The sequence below is a fragment of the Dromaius novaehollandiae genome, unplaced genomic scaffold (genome assembly GCF_036370855.1).
Source record: "Dromaius novaehollandiae isolate bDroNov1 unplaced genomic scaffold, bDroNov1.hap1 HAP1_SCAFFOLD_212, whole genome shotgun sequence".
Classification (NCBI taxonomy): Eukaryota; Metazoa; Chordata; class Aves; order Casuariiformes; family Dromaiidae; genus Dromaius; species Dromaius novaehollandiae.
The window spans coordinates 1-11,967 of NW_026991416.1; the positions used below are offsets into that span (position 1 = coordinate 1).

At 72.2% G+C, this 11,967-nt stretch overlaps 1 protein-coding gene across 1 annotated transcript; it reads left to right on the forward strand.

Annotated features, from left to right (window-relative positions):
- Positions 1 to 3,108: 3,108 nt before the first annotated feature.
- On the forward strand, positions 3,109 to 10,025 carry LOC135326427 (zinc finger protein 653-like). The gene is made up of 5 exons (XM_064504315.1): positions 3,109 to 3,259; positions 4,813 to 4,924; positions 5,012 to 5,126; positions 5,226 to 5,325; positions 6,983 to 10,025. Exons 1-5 carry the CDS (start codon positions 3,219 to 3,221, stop codon positions 7,158 to 7,160), a joined length of 546 nt encoding a protein of 181 aa, XP_064360385.1. The 5' UTR covers positions 3,109 to 3,218; the 3' UTR covers positions 7,161 to 10,025.
- The last annotated feature ends 1,942 nt before the right edge of the window (positions 10,026 to 11,967 follow it).

Here is an 11,967-nt window from a genome sequence, read left to right on the forward strand (position 1 = left end):
TCCTGGGGACACTCACCTGGACCCTGGGGACACTGGGGGTCAAGCCCTGGGTGGTGGGTGCTTGGGGACGTTTGGGCCAGGCTCTGGGGACACCGAGCCAGGCTTTGGGGACACCCAACCGGGTCCTGGGGACACTTGACTGGGTTTTGGGGACACTGGGGTCAAGCCCTGGGTGGTGGTTGCTTGGGGACGTTTGGGCCAGGCTCTGGGGACACCGAGCCAGGCTTTGGGGACACCCAACCGGGTCCTGGGGACACTTGACTGGGTCTTGGGGACACTGGGGTCAAGCCCTGGGTGGTGGTTGCTTGGGGACATGTGGGTTGGGCTCTGGGGACACTTGACTGGGTCTTGGGGACACTTGGGTCAAGCCCTGGGTGGTGGGTGCTTGGGGACGTTTGGGCCAGGCTCTGGGGACACCGAGCCAGGCTTTGGGGACACTCAACCAGGTCCTGGGGACACTCAACTGGGTCCTGGGGGCACTTGGGCCAAGCCCTGGGTGGTGGTTGCTTGGGGACGTTTGGGCCAGGTCCTGGGGACACTCAAGCAGGTCTTGGGGACACTTCACTGGGTCCTGGGGACACTGGGGTCAAGTTCTGGGTGGTGTTTCCTTGGGGACGTTTGAGCCAGGTGTTGGGGACACCCAATCAGGTCCTGGGGACACTTAAGTGGTTTTGGGGACACTTGGGTCAAGGCTTAGGTGGTGTTTGCTTGGGGACATTTGGGCCAGGCTCTGCGGACACCCAATGAGGTCCTGGGGACACTGGGGTCAAGCCCTGGGTGGTGGGTGCTTGGGGACGTTCGGGTCAGGTCCTGGGGACACCCAATCAGGTCCTGGGGACACCCAATCAGGTCTTGGGGACACTTAATTGGGTCTTGGGGACACTTAAGTGGTTTTGGGGACACCTGGGTCAAGGCTTAGGTGGTGTTTGCTTGGGGACATTTGGGCCGGGCTCTGGGGACACCCAAAGGTCCTGGGGACACTGGGGTCAAGCCCTGGGTGGTGGGTGCTTGGGGACGCTTGGGCTGGGCTCTGGGGACACCCGACTGGGCCTTGGGGACACTCGACTGGGTCTTGGGGACACTCGAGTGGGCCCTGGGGACACTCGGGTCGGGAGCCGGGAGGGGGACGATCAGCTGGGGACACCCGTGTCGGGCCTGGAGATGCTCGGCTGGGCCCTGGGGACGCTTGACGCGGTGCTGGGGACGCTTGGGGTCTTGGGGACACTTGGGGGGATCTAGGGGACACTTGGATCCTGGGGACCCTCGGTGGGATCTGGGGTCCCTGGGGGGGGGGTCCCGGTGCCCCGGGGGGGTCCCGGGGACCCTTGGTGGCACCTTGGGGACGCTTGACAGGGTCTGGGGGACACTTGGATCCTGGGGACCCTCAGTGGGGTCTGGGGCCCTGGGGGGGGGGTCCCGGTGCCCCGGGGGGGTCCCGGGGACCCTTGGTGGCACCTTGGGGACGCTTGACAGGGTCTGGGGGACACTTGGATCCTGGGGACCCTCGGTGGTATCTGGGGGCCCTGGGGGGGGGTCCCGGTGCCCCGGGGGGGTCCCGGGGACCCTTGGTGGCACCTTGGGGACGCTTGACAGGGTCTGGGGGACACTTGGATCCTGGGGACCCTCAGTGGGGTCTGGGGCCCCTCGGGGGGGGGTCCCGGCACCCAGGGGGGCTCCCAGTGCCCTGGGGGGCTCCCAGTGCCCCTGGGGGGGTCCCAGCACCCGGGGGGGGTCCCATCACCACCCCCCGAGCACGTTGGTCACCGGTGGGTGCTGTCCCCCCCCCGCGCAGGGCTGGGCGACGGCGGCAGCTCGGCCTCCTCGGACGGCGCCCCGGAGGCAGCGGCGGGGGGGGGGTCGCCGGCCCCGGGGGGGTCGCCGGCGGCGGGGGGGGCGGCCGGGGGGGGGGGCGCGGCGCTGCTGTGCCTGCCGGTGCCGGTGCCGGTGGCGGTGCGGGCCGGGGGGGCGGCGCTGCCGGGGCTGCTCCAGGGCCCCCCCCCTGCTCATCGTGGCCGGAGCCGCCTACGAGGGCCTGGGCCCCGACGGGCTGCAGCTGCCCCTGGAGCTCGGCCCCCCCCCGCCGGGCCCCCCCGGGCCCCCCCCCGCCGCCCCCCCGCCGGACCCCGCCAGCCCCCCCTGCGCCAAGACAGGTACCGCTGCGGGGGGGGGGGGGGGGTCCGGGCTGCCCCCGGGGGTGGGGGGGGGCCTGGCTGCCCCTGGGGGGGTCCCAGCTGCCCCCGGGGGGGTCCTGGCCGCCCTTGGGGGTTGAGTGGGGGGGTCCTGGCTGCCCTGGGGGGGTCCTGGCCACCCTTGGGGGGGTCCCAGCTGCCCCTGGGGGTCGAGGGGGGTCTCAGCTGCCCCCGGGGGGGTCCCGGCTGCCCCTGGGGGTTGGGGTGGTGGGGGGGGGGGGGATCCTGCCCACCCTCGGGGGGGTCCCAGCTGCCCCCGGGGGGGTCCTGGCCGCCCTTGGGGGTTGAGGGGGGGGGTCCTGGCTGCCCCTGGGGGGGTCCTGGCCACCCTTGGGGGGTCCCAGCTGCCCCTGGGGGTCGAGGGGGGGCCTGGCTGCCCTTGGGGGGGTCTCAGCTGCCCCCGGGGGGGTCCTGGCCGCCCTTGGGGGTTGAGGGGGGGTCCTGGCTGCCCCCGGGGGTCGAGGGGGGGGTCCCAGCTGCCCCCGGGGGGGTCCCAGCCACCCCTGGGGGACCATAATGGTGGCACATGGGGGTCCCAGCCACCCTTGGGGGCTGCGGGGGGGTCCCAGGGGGGTCCCGGCCACCCTTGGGGGGGTCCTGGCCACCCTTGGGGGCTGGGGGGGGTCACAGGGAGGTCCCAGCCACCCTTGGGGGGGTCCTGGCCACCCTGGGGGGCTGCGGGAGGGACTCAGTGGTGCCATGGGGGGGTCCTGGCCACCCTTGGTGGCTGGGGGGGTCCCAGGGGGGTCCCAGATGCCCTCAGGGTGGTCCCAGCCACCCTCGGGGGGTCCTGGCCACCCTTGGGGGCTGGGGGGGGTCCCAGGGGGGTCCCGGCTGCCCTTGGGGGCTGGGGGGGGGTCCCAGGAGGATCCCAGCCACCCTGGGGGTGCCCCCCCCCCGTGTGACGCGGCCCCCGCAGAGCAGGACGGGGCCTTGGGGCTGAAGGAGGAGGAGCCGCCCCCCCCCGCGGCCATCGGCGCCCCCCCGGAGCCGGCGGCCCCCCCCCCCGAGGAGGCTGACGGCGGCGGCATGTCGGCCATCATCTACGAGATCCCCAAGGAGCCCGAGCGGTGCGCGCCGCCGGGGGGGGGCACGGGGGGGGGCCGTGGGGTGCTGCAGGGTTACGGGGGGCTTTGGGGGGGGGCTTTTGGGGGGCCTTGGGGTGTTTTTGGGTTATAGGAGGCTTTTGGGGGGGCCTTGGGGTGCTGCAGGGTTACGGGGGGCTTTGGGGGGGCCTTGGGGTGCTGCAGGGTTACGGGGGGCCTTTGGGGGGGCTTTTGGGGGGACCTTGGGGTGCTGCAGGGTTACGGGGGGCCTTTGGGGGGGCTTTTGGGGGGACCTTGGGGTGCTGCAGGGTTACGGGGGGCTTTGGGGGGGGGCTTTTGGGGGGGCCTTGGGGTGCTGCAGGGTTACGGGGGGCTTTTGGGGGGGCCTTGGGGTGCTGCAGGGTTACGGGGGGCCTTTGGGGGGGCTTTGGGGGGGCCTTGGGGTGCTGCAGGGTTACGGGGGGCTTTGGGGGGCCTTTGGGGGGGCCTTGGGGTGCTGCAGGGTTACGGGGGGCTTTTGGGGGGGCCTTTGGGGGGGCCTTGGGGTGCTGCAGGGTTACGGGGGGCTTTGGGGGGCCTTTGGGGGGGCCTTGGGGTGCTGCAGGGTTACGGGGGGCCTTTGGGGGGCCTTTTGGGGGGACCTTGGGGTGCTGCAGGGTTACAGGGGGCTTTTGGGGGGGGCTTTGGGGGGGCCTTGGGGTGCTGCAGGGTTACGGGGGGCTTTGGGGGGGCCTTTGGGGGGGCCTTGGGGTGCTGTAGGGTTATGGGGGGCTTTTGGGGGGGCATCAGGGTGGCTTTGGGTTGTTGTAGGGTTGGGGGGGGCTTTGGGGGGGCTTTGGGGCTGTTAAAGGGTTATGGGGGGCTCGGGGGTGCTTTGGGGGGCTTTTGGGGCGTTGCACGTTTATGGGAGTCTTTTGGGGGGGCTTTGGGGCCTTGCAGGGTTACGGGAGGCTTTTGGGGGGGCCTTGAGGGGGCTTTGGGGTGCTGTAGTGTTATGGGAGTCTTTTGGGGGGGCTTTTGGGGTGTTTTGGGGTTAGGGGAGGCTTTTGGGGGGGGCTTTGGGGTGTTGCAGGGTTACAGGAGGCTTTTAGGGGGCTTTGAGGGGGCTTTAGGGTGTTTTGGGGTTATGGGAGTCTTTTGGGGGGGCTTTTGGGGTGTTGCAGTGTCATGAGAGTCTTTGGGGGGGCTTTGGGGGCCTTTTGCGGTGTTGCAGGGTTACAGGAGTCTTTTTGGGGGGGCTTTGGGGCGTTGCAGGGTTATAGGGGGCTTTGGGGGGGGCTTTGGGGCGTTGCAGGGTTATGGGGGGCTTTGGGGGGGGCTTTGGGGCATTGCAGGGTTATGGGGGACTTTTGGGGGGGCTTTGGGGGCCTTTTGGGGCATCATAGCATTATGGGGGGCTTTCGGGGGGGCTTTGGGGTGTTGTGGGGTTACGGGAGGCTTTGGGGGGGCCTTGGGGGGCTCTGGGGCATCGCAGGGTTACCGGAAGCTTTGGGGCCTCCCGGGGCAGCAATTTCGGGGTGGGGGGGGGACTCTGGGGCCACGTGCCCCCCCCCCAACCCCGCGTCCCCCCCCCGCAGACGCCGCCGCAGCAAGCGGGGCCGCGGGCCCGACGCCGACGGCCTCCTGGAGATGTTCCACTGCCCCTACGAGGGCTGCGGCCAGGTCTACGTGGCCCTCAGCAGCTTCCAGGTGGGGACCGCCGCGTCCGGGGGGGTCCCCGACGCGGGGGGGGCACCGGCAGGGGGGGGCTCACGCCTCCTGCCCCCCCCCCCCCAGAACCACGTCAACCTCGTGCACCGCAAGGGCAAGACCAAAGCGTGCCCCCACCCCGGCTGCGGCAAGAAGTTTTACCTCTCCAACCACCTCCGGCGCCACATGATCATCCACTCGGGTGAGCGGCGGCTCCGGGGGACCCCCCGGACCCCCCCCCCCCGGGCCCCCCCGGGTGCCACCGCCCGCCCTGCCGCCGTCCGTCCCCCCCCCGCCGCAGGCGTCCGCGAGTTCACGTGCGAGACGTGCGGGAAGTCCTTCAAGCGCAAGAACCACCTCGAGGTGCACCGGCGGACCCACACCGGCGAGACCCCCCTCCAGTGAGCGCGGGGACGGGGGGGGACACGGGGGGGACACGGGGAGGGGCCCCTTTGCAAGGGAGCGATGGTGGTGGCCACCCCTGGGGGGCGGTGGCCCAAGATGGGGTCGCCTTTGGGACGTGGTGGCCCCCAAAGTGGCTGGTTCTGGGGTGACGCGTGGCCGTGGTCATTGTCACCTCCAGGGTGACGTGTCCGTGGTCGTGGCCATCTCCAGAGTGACACGTGGCCATGGGCGTGGTCATCGCCAGGGTGACACGTGTCCAAGGCCATGGCCATCTCTGCGGTGACACATGGCCATGTTGAGGGTGACACGTGTCCATGCTCGTGGCCATCTCCAGGGTGGCACGTGGCCACGGTCATGGCTGGCTCTGGGGCTGTGTCATGGCCATCCCCAGGGTGACATGTGGCCATGGCCAAGGCCAGCTCTGGGGTGACACGTGGCCTTGGTCATGGCCAGGTCCAGGGTGACATGTGGCCATGGTTGTGGCCAGCTCTAGAGTGACACGGGGCCATGGCCAAGGCCAGCTCCGGAGTGACACATGTCCACGGTCATGGCCAGCTCCAGGGTGACATGTGGCCATGGCCATCTCTGGGGTGACACATGGCCATGGTCATGGTCATGACTATGGCCAGCTCTAAGGTGCCACATGGCCATGGCCACGGCCATCTCCGGGGTGACACATGGCCATGGCCATGACCAGCCCTGGGGTGACACGTGGCCATGGTCGTGACCACCTCCAGGGTGGCACGTGGCCACGTTCCTGGCCAGCTCCAAGGTGCCACATGGCCATGGCCATGGCCAGCTCCGGGGTGACACATGGCCATGGCCACAGCCATCTTTGGGGTGACACGTGGCCATGGTTGTGGCCACCTCCAGGGTGACACATGGCCACGTTCCTGGCCCGCTCCAAGGTGCCACATGGCCATGGCCGTGGCCAGCTCCAGGGTGACACATGGCCCTGGCCATGACCAGCCCTGGGGTGACACGTGGCCATGGTCGTGACCATCTCCAGGGTGACACATGGCCACGTTCCTGGCCAGCTCCAAGGTGCCACATGTCCATGGCCATAGCCAGCTCCAGGGTGACACATGGCCATGGCCACGGCCATCTTTGGGGTGATGTGGCCATGGCTATGGCCATCTCCAGGGTGACACGTGGCCACGTTCCTGGCCAGCTCCAAGGTGCCACATGTCCATGGCCATAGCCAGCTCCGGAGTGACACATGGCCACGTTCCTGGCCAGCTCTTGGGTGACACATGGCCATGACCAGCCCTGGGGTGACACGTGGCCATGGTTGTGACCATCTCCAAGGTGCCACATGGCCATGGCCATGGCCATCTCCGGGGTGACACGTGGCCCTAGCCGTGGCCAGCCCTGGGGTGACACGTGGCCATGATCGTGACCACGTCCAGGGTGACACGTGGCCATGACCAGCCCTGGGGTGACACGTGGCCATGATCGTGACCACCTCCAGGGTGACACATGGCCACGGCCATCTCGGGGGTGACACGTGGCCACGGCCAGCTCCGGGGTGGGCACCACGTGCGCGCTGGGGGCCGGCTCCACGGTGGCCTGTGGGTGGCAGGTGGCCACGGAGGGGCCCGGTGGTGGCACTGACCCGTGTCCCCATGTCCCCGCGGTGTCCCCGCGTCCCAGGTGCGAGGTGTGCGGGTACCGGTGCCGGCAGCGCGCCTCGCTCACGTGGCACATGCAGAAGCACGGGGCGCCGGCCCGCTACCGCTTCCCCTGCGAGCGCTGCGGCAAGCGCTTCGAGCGCCTCGACAGCGTCAAGTTCCACGCGCTCAAGAGCCACCCCGAGCCCCGCGGCACCTGACCGGCCCCCCCGGGACCCCCCCGGCCCTACGGCACCCCCCCGGCACCCATGGGACCCCCAGGACCCCCCCCCGCGGCGAGCGCTTCGAGCGCCTCGACAGCGTCAAGTTCCACGCCCTCAAGAGCCCCCCCGAGCCCCGCGGCACCTGACCGGCCCCCCCGGGACCCCCCCGGCCCTACGGGACCCCCCCGGCACCCATGGGACCCCCAGGACCCGCCCCCCGCGGCGAGCGCTTCGAGCGCCTCGACAGCGTCAAGTTCCACGCCCTCAAGAGCCACCCCGAGCCCCGCGGCACCTGACCGGCCCCCCCGGGACCCCCCCGGCCCCACGGGACCCCCCCGGCACCCATGGGACCCCCAGCACCCCCCCCCCGGCGGCAAGCGCTTCGAGCGCCTCGACAGCGTCAAGTTCCACGCCCTCAAGAGCCCCCCCGAGCCCCGCGGCACCTGACCGGCCCCCCCGGGACCCCCCGGCCCTACGGGACCCCCCCGGCACCCATGGGACCCCCAGGACCCCCCCCCCGCGGCGAGCGCTTCGAGCGCCTCGACAGCATCAAGTTCCACGCCCTCAAGAGCCACCCCGAGCCCCGCGGCACCTGACCGGCCCCCCGGGCCCCCCCCGGCCCCGCGGCACCCCCCCAGCACCCATGGGACCCCCAGGACCCCCCCCCCCGCGGCGAGCGCTTCGAGCGCCTCGACAGCGTCAAGTTCCATGCGCTCAAGAGCCACCCCGAGCCCCGCGGCACCTGACCGGCCCCCCCGGGCCCCCCCCGGCCCCACGGGACCCCCCCGGCACCCATGGGACCCCCAGCACCCCCCCCAGCCCCACGGGAGCCCCCTGAGCCCCCCAGGGGCCCCCACAGCCAGTCCTGACTCCCATGGGGGCCCCCCCGAGCCCCGCGGCACCTGACCGGCCCCCCCGGGCCCCCCGGCCCTACGGGACCCCCCCGGCACCCATGGGACCCCCAGGACCCCCCCCCGCGGCAAGCGCTTCAAGCGCCTCGACAGCGTCAAGTTCCACGCGCTCAAGAGCCCCCCCGAGCCCCGCGGCACCTGACCGGCCCCCCCGGGCCCCCCCCGGCCCTACGGGACCCTCCCGGCACCCATGGGACCCCCAGCACCCCCCCAGCCCCACGGGAGCCCCCTGAGCCCCCCGGGGGCCCCCACAGCCAGTCCTGACTCCCATGGGGGCCCCCCCGAGCCCCGCGGCACCTGACCGGCCCCCCCGGGACCCCCCCGGCCCTACGGGACCCCCCCGGCACCCATGGGACCCCCGGGACCCCCCCCCTGCGGCAAGCGCTTCGAGCGCCTCGACAGCGTCAAGTTCCACGCGCTCAAGAGCCACCCCGAGCCCCGCGGCACCTGACCGGCCCCCCCGGGACCCCCCCGGCCCTACGGGACCCCCCCGGCACCCATGGGACCCCCAGCACCCCCCCCAGCCCCACGGGAGCCCCCTGAGCCCCCCGGGGGCCCCCACAGCCAGTCCTGACTCCCATGGGGGCCCCACGACCCCCCCTGAGCCCCCCCCGGGCCCCCCCCCGGCCCCACAGCACCCCCCCGGCACCCATGGGACCCCCAGCACCCCCCCCAGCCCCACGGGAGCCCCCTGAGCCCCCCAGGGGCCCCCACAGCCAGTCCTGACGCCCATGGGGGCACCCCCGAGTCCCGTGGCACCTGACCGGCCCCCCCGGGCCCCCCCCCCGGCCCTACGGCACCCCCCCGGCACCCATGGGACCCCCGGGACCCCCCCCAGCCCCACGGGAGCCCCCTGAGCCCCCCGGGGGCCCCCACAGCCAGTCCTGACTCCCATGGGGGCCCCACGACCCCCCCTGAGCCCCCCCCGGGCCCCCCCCCGGCCCCACAGCACCCCCCCGGCACCCATGGGACCCCCAGCACCCCCCCCAGCCCCACGGGAGCCCCCTGAGCCCCCCAGGGGCCCCCACAGCCAGTCCTGACGCCCATGGGGGCACCCCCGAGTCCCGTGGCACCTGACCGGCCCCCCCGGGCCCCCCCCCCGGCCCTACGGCACCCCCCCGGCACCCATGGGACCCCCGGGACCCCCCCCAGCCCCACGGGAGCCCCCTGAGCCCCCGGGGGCCCCCACAGCCAGTCCTGACTCCCATGGGGGCCCCACGACCCCCCCTGAGCCCCCGCAGGGCCCCCCCCGGCCCCACAGCACCCATGGGACCCCCAGGACCCCCCCCAGCCCCACGGGAGCCCCCTGAGCCCCCCGGGGGCCCCCACAGCCAGTCCTGAATCCCATGGGGGCCCCCTGCGTCCCGTGGCACCTGACCGGGACCCCCCCGGGGTCCCCCCCAGCACCACGGACCCCCATGAGCCCCCCCGGGACCCCCCCCAGCCCCACGGGGGGCCCCACGGCACCCCCTGAGCCCCATAGGGTCCCCCCCAGCCCCATGGCACCCCCAGGGCCCCCCCCAGCCAGTCCTGACCCCCCCCCGGGGGGCCCCCCCAGCCCCACGGGGCCTCCAGGGCACCCCAAGGCCCCCATGGGGCACCCTGCCCCCCCCAGCTGCCCCCCCCCACCCCAGGGGCGCTGCTGGGGCCCCCAGTCCCCCCCCCGAGCCCCCCCGGGGGCACCCGCAGCACCTGAGGGGCACCCAGCACCCGCCCCCCCCCCCCGGGCCCCCCAATCTGCCCCACAGCACCCCAACCCCCCCCCCGGGGTGCCCCCCCCCCCCGGGGTCCCCCCACCCCCTTATTTATTTCCCACTCTCTGCCCCCCCCCCCGGGGGGTTGTCGGACCGCGGGGGGGCCCCAGCTCTGCCCTGGGGGGGGGGACGGACCCCAACCCCCCCCCGGGGCCCCCCCAACCCCCCCCGGCTCCATTAAAGCGACACTACTTTTACTGGCGGCCTCCTGCCTCTGCTTGGGGGGGGCGTCACGTGACACAGGGGGCACCCGGGGGGGTCATGTGACACCAGGGGGCTCAGGGGAGCCGGGAGGGTCACGTGACACCGGGGGGGGCTCGGGGCACCATGGGGGGGGGCCCAAAATGACCCGTGACGTTGCGGGGGGGGGCAAGGAGCAGGGAGGGGCCCAGGCGTCCCGGGGGGGGGGCCGCAGCCCCTCCCCCGCCCCGGGGGGGCCCCGGACGCCTGGGTCCTCCCGCCCCCCCCCCCCCGGCGCTGTCCCTGGTGCTGATGCGGCCGCGCGCCCGGACGCCTGGGCCCCTGGGGGGGGGGGGGAGGGAGGGAACAAAGCGGGGGGGAGGGGCACCCGGACGCCTGGGCCCCTCGCGGGGGGGGGGCGGGGTGCGACTGGGCCCCTCCCACCCCCGAGTGGCTGCGGGATCTTTATTCCGCACCTCCCCCCCCCCGGGCAGGTGGGCGGGGCCGGGCGCCTATAGGGGCCCATAGGGGCGGGGGGGGCGCGAAGGGGTCTATAGGAGGCTTCGGGGTGCCATGGGGGGGCTGCGAGGGATGGGGGGGCTCTAGGGATCTATAGGGCCATATGGGGGGGGTCTGTGGGAGGGGCTCGAGGTGCTGGATGGGGGGGCTATAGGGGATCTATAGGGGCAGGGTGGGGGGGTCTATGGGAAGGGCTCGAGGTGATGGATGGGGGGCTATAGGGGATCTATAGGGCCATATGGGGGGGTCTGTGGGAGGGGCTCGAGGTGCTGGATGGGGGGGCTATAGGGGATCTATAGGGGCAGGGTGGGGGGGTCTATGGGAAGGGCTCGAGGTGATGGATGGGGGGCTATAGGGGATCTATAGGGGCAGGGTGGGGGGGGTCTATGGGAAGGGCTCGAGGTGATGGATGGGGGGGCTATAGGGGATCTATAGGGCAGGGTGGGGGGGTCTATGGGAAGGGCTCGAGGTGATGGATGGGGGGGCTATAGGGGATCTATAGGGGCGGGGGGTGTGTGGGAAGGCTCGAGGTGATGGATGAGGGGCTATAGGGGATCTATAGGGGCGGGGTGGGGGGGTCTATGGGAAGGGCTCGAGGTGATGGATGGGGGGCTATAGGGGATCTATAGGGGCGGGGTGGGGGGGGTCTATGGGAAGGGCTCGAGGTGATGGATGGGGGGGCTATAGGGGATCTATAGGGGCGGGGTGGGGGGGTCTATGGGAAGGGCTCGAGGTGTTGGATGGGGGGGCTATAGGGGATCTATAGGGGCGGGGGGGGTGTGGGAAGGGCTCGAGGTGATGGATGGGGGGCTATAGGGATCTATGGGGGCTCTGAGGGGCTATAGGGGACCTACAGGCGCCCTATGGAGGGGGCGGGTCCCTGGGAAGCTCTCGAGGCAGCGTATGGGGGGCTATAGGGGATCCATAGGTGCGGGGTGGGGGGGGCGTTATACACTATGGGGGGCTGTAGGAAGGGCTCGCTGTGGTGTGGGGGGGCTATAGGGAATCTATAAGGATGCCTTGGGGGGCTATAGGGGACCTACAGGTGCCGTATACAGGGGGCGTGTCTAGGGGGGCTATAGGGGATCCATAGGGGATCCACAGAGGTGTCGGGGGGGGCTATAGAGGCGCTGTAGCGGATCTATAGAGGTGTCGGGGGGGGCTATAGGGGATCCATAGGGGTCTGGAAGCTATATGGGGATCTATAGGGGCTCCATAGGGGTGTCTGGGGGGGCTATAATGGATCTATAGAGGTGTCGGGGGGGGCTATAGGGGATCCATAGGGATCTGGAAGCTATATGGGGATCTATAGGGGCTCCATAGGGGTGTCTGGGGGGGCTATAATGGATCTATAGAGGTGTCGGGGGGGGCTATAGGGGATCCATAGGGGTCTGGGGGCTATGGGGGATCTATAGAGGTGTCGGGGGGGCCATAGGGGCT

Excerpts from the sequence above, each read along its gene's own strand:
- LOC135326427 (XM_064504315.1), top strand. The coding sequence starts at position 3,219 with ATGTCGGCCATCATCTACGAGATCCCCAAGGAGCCCGAGCG. Across the intron at positions 4,925-5,011 it reads TGGCCCTCAGCAGCTTCCAG|AACCACGTCAACCTCGTGCA; the intron begins GTGGGGACCGCC and ends CCCCCCCCCCAG. Across the intron at positions 5,127-5,225 it reads CCACATGATCATCCACTCGG|GCGTCCGCGAGTTCACGTGC; the intron begins GTGAGCGGCGGC and ends CCCCCGCCGCAG.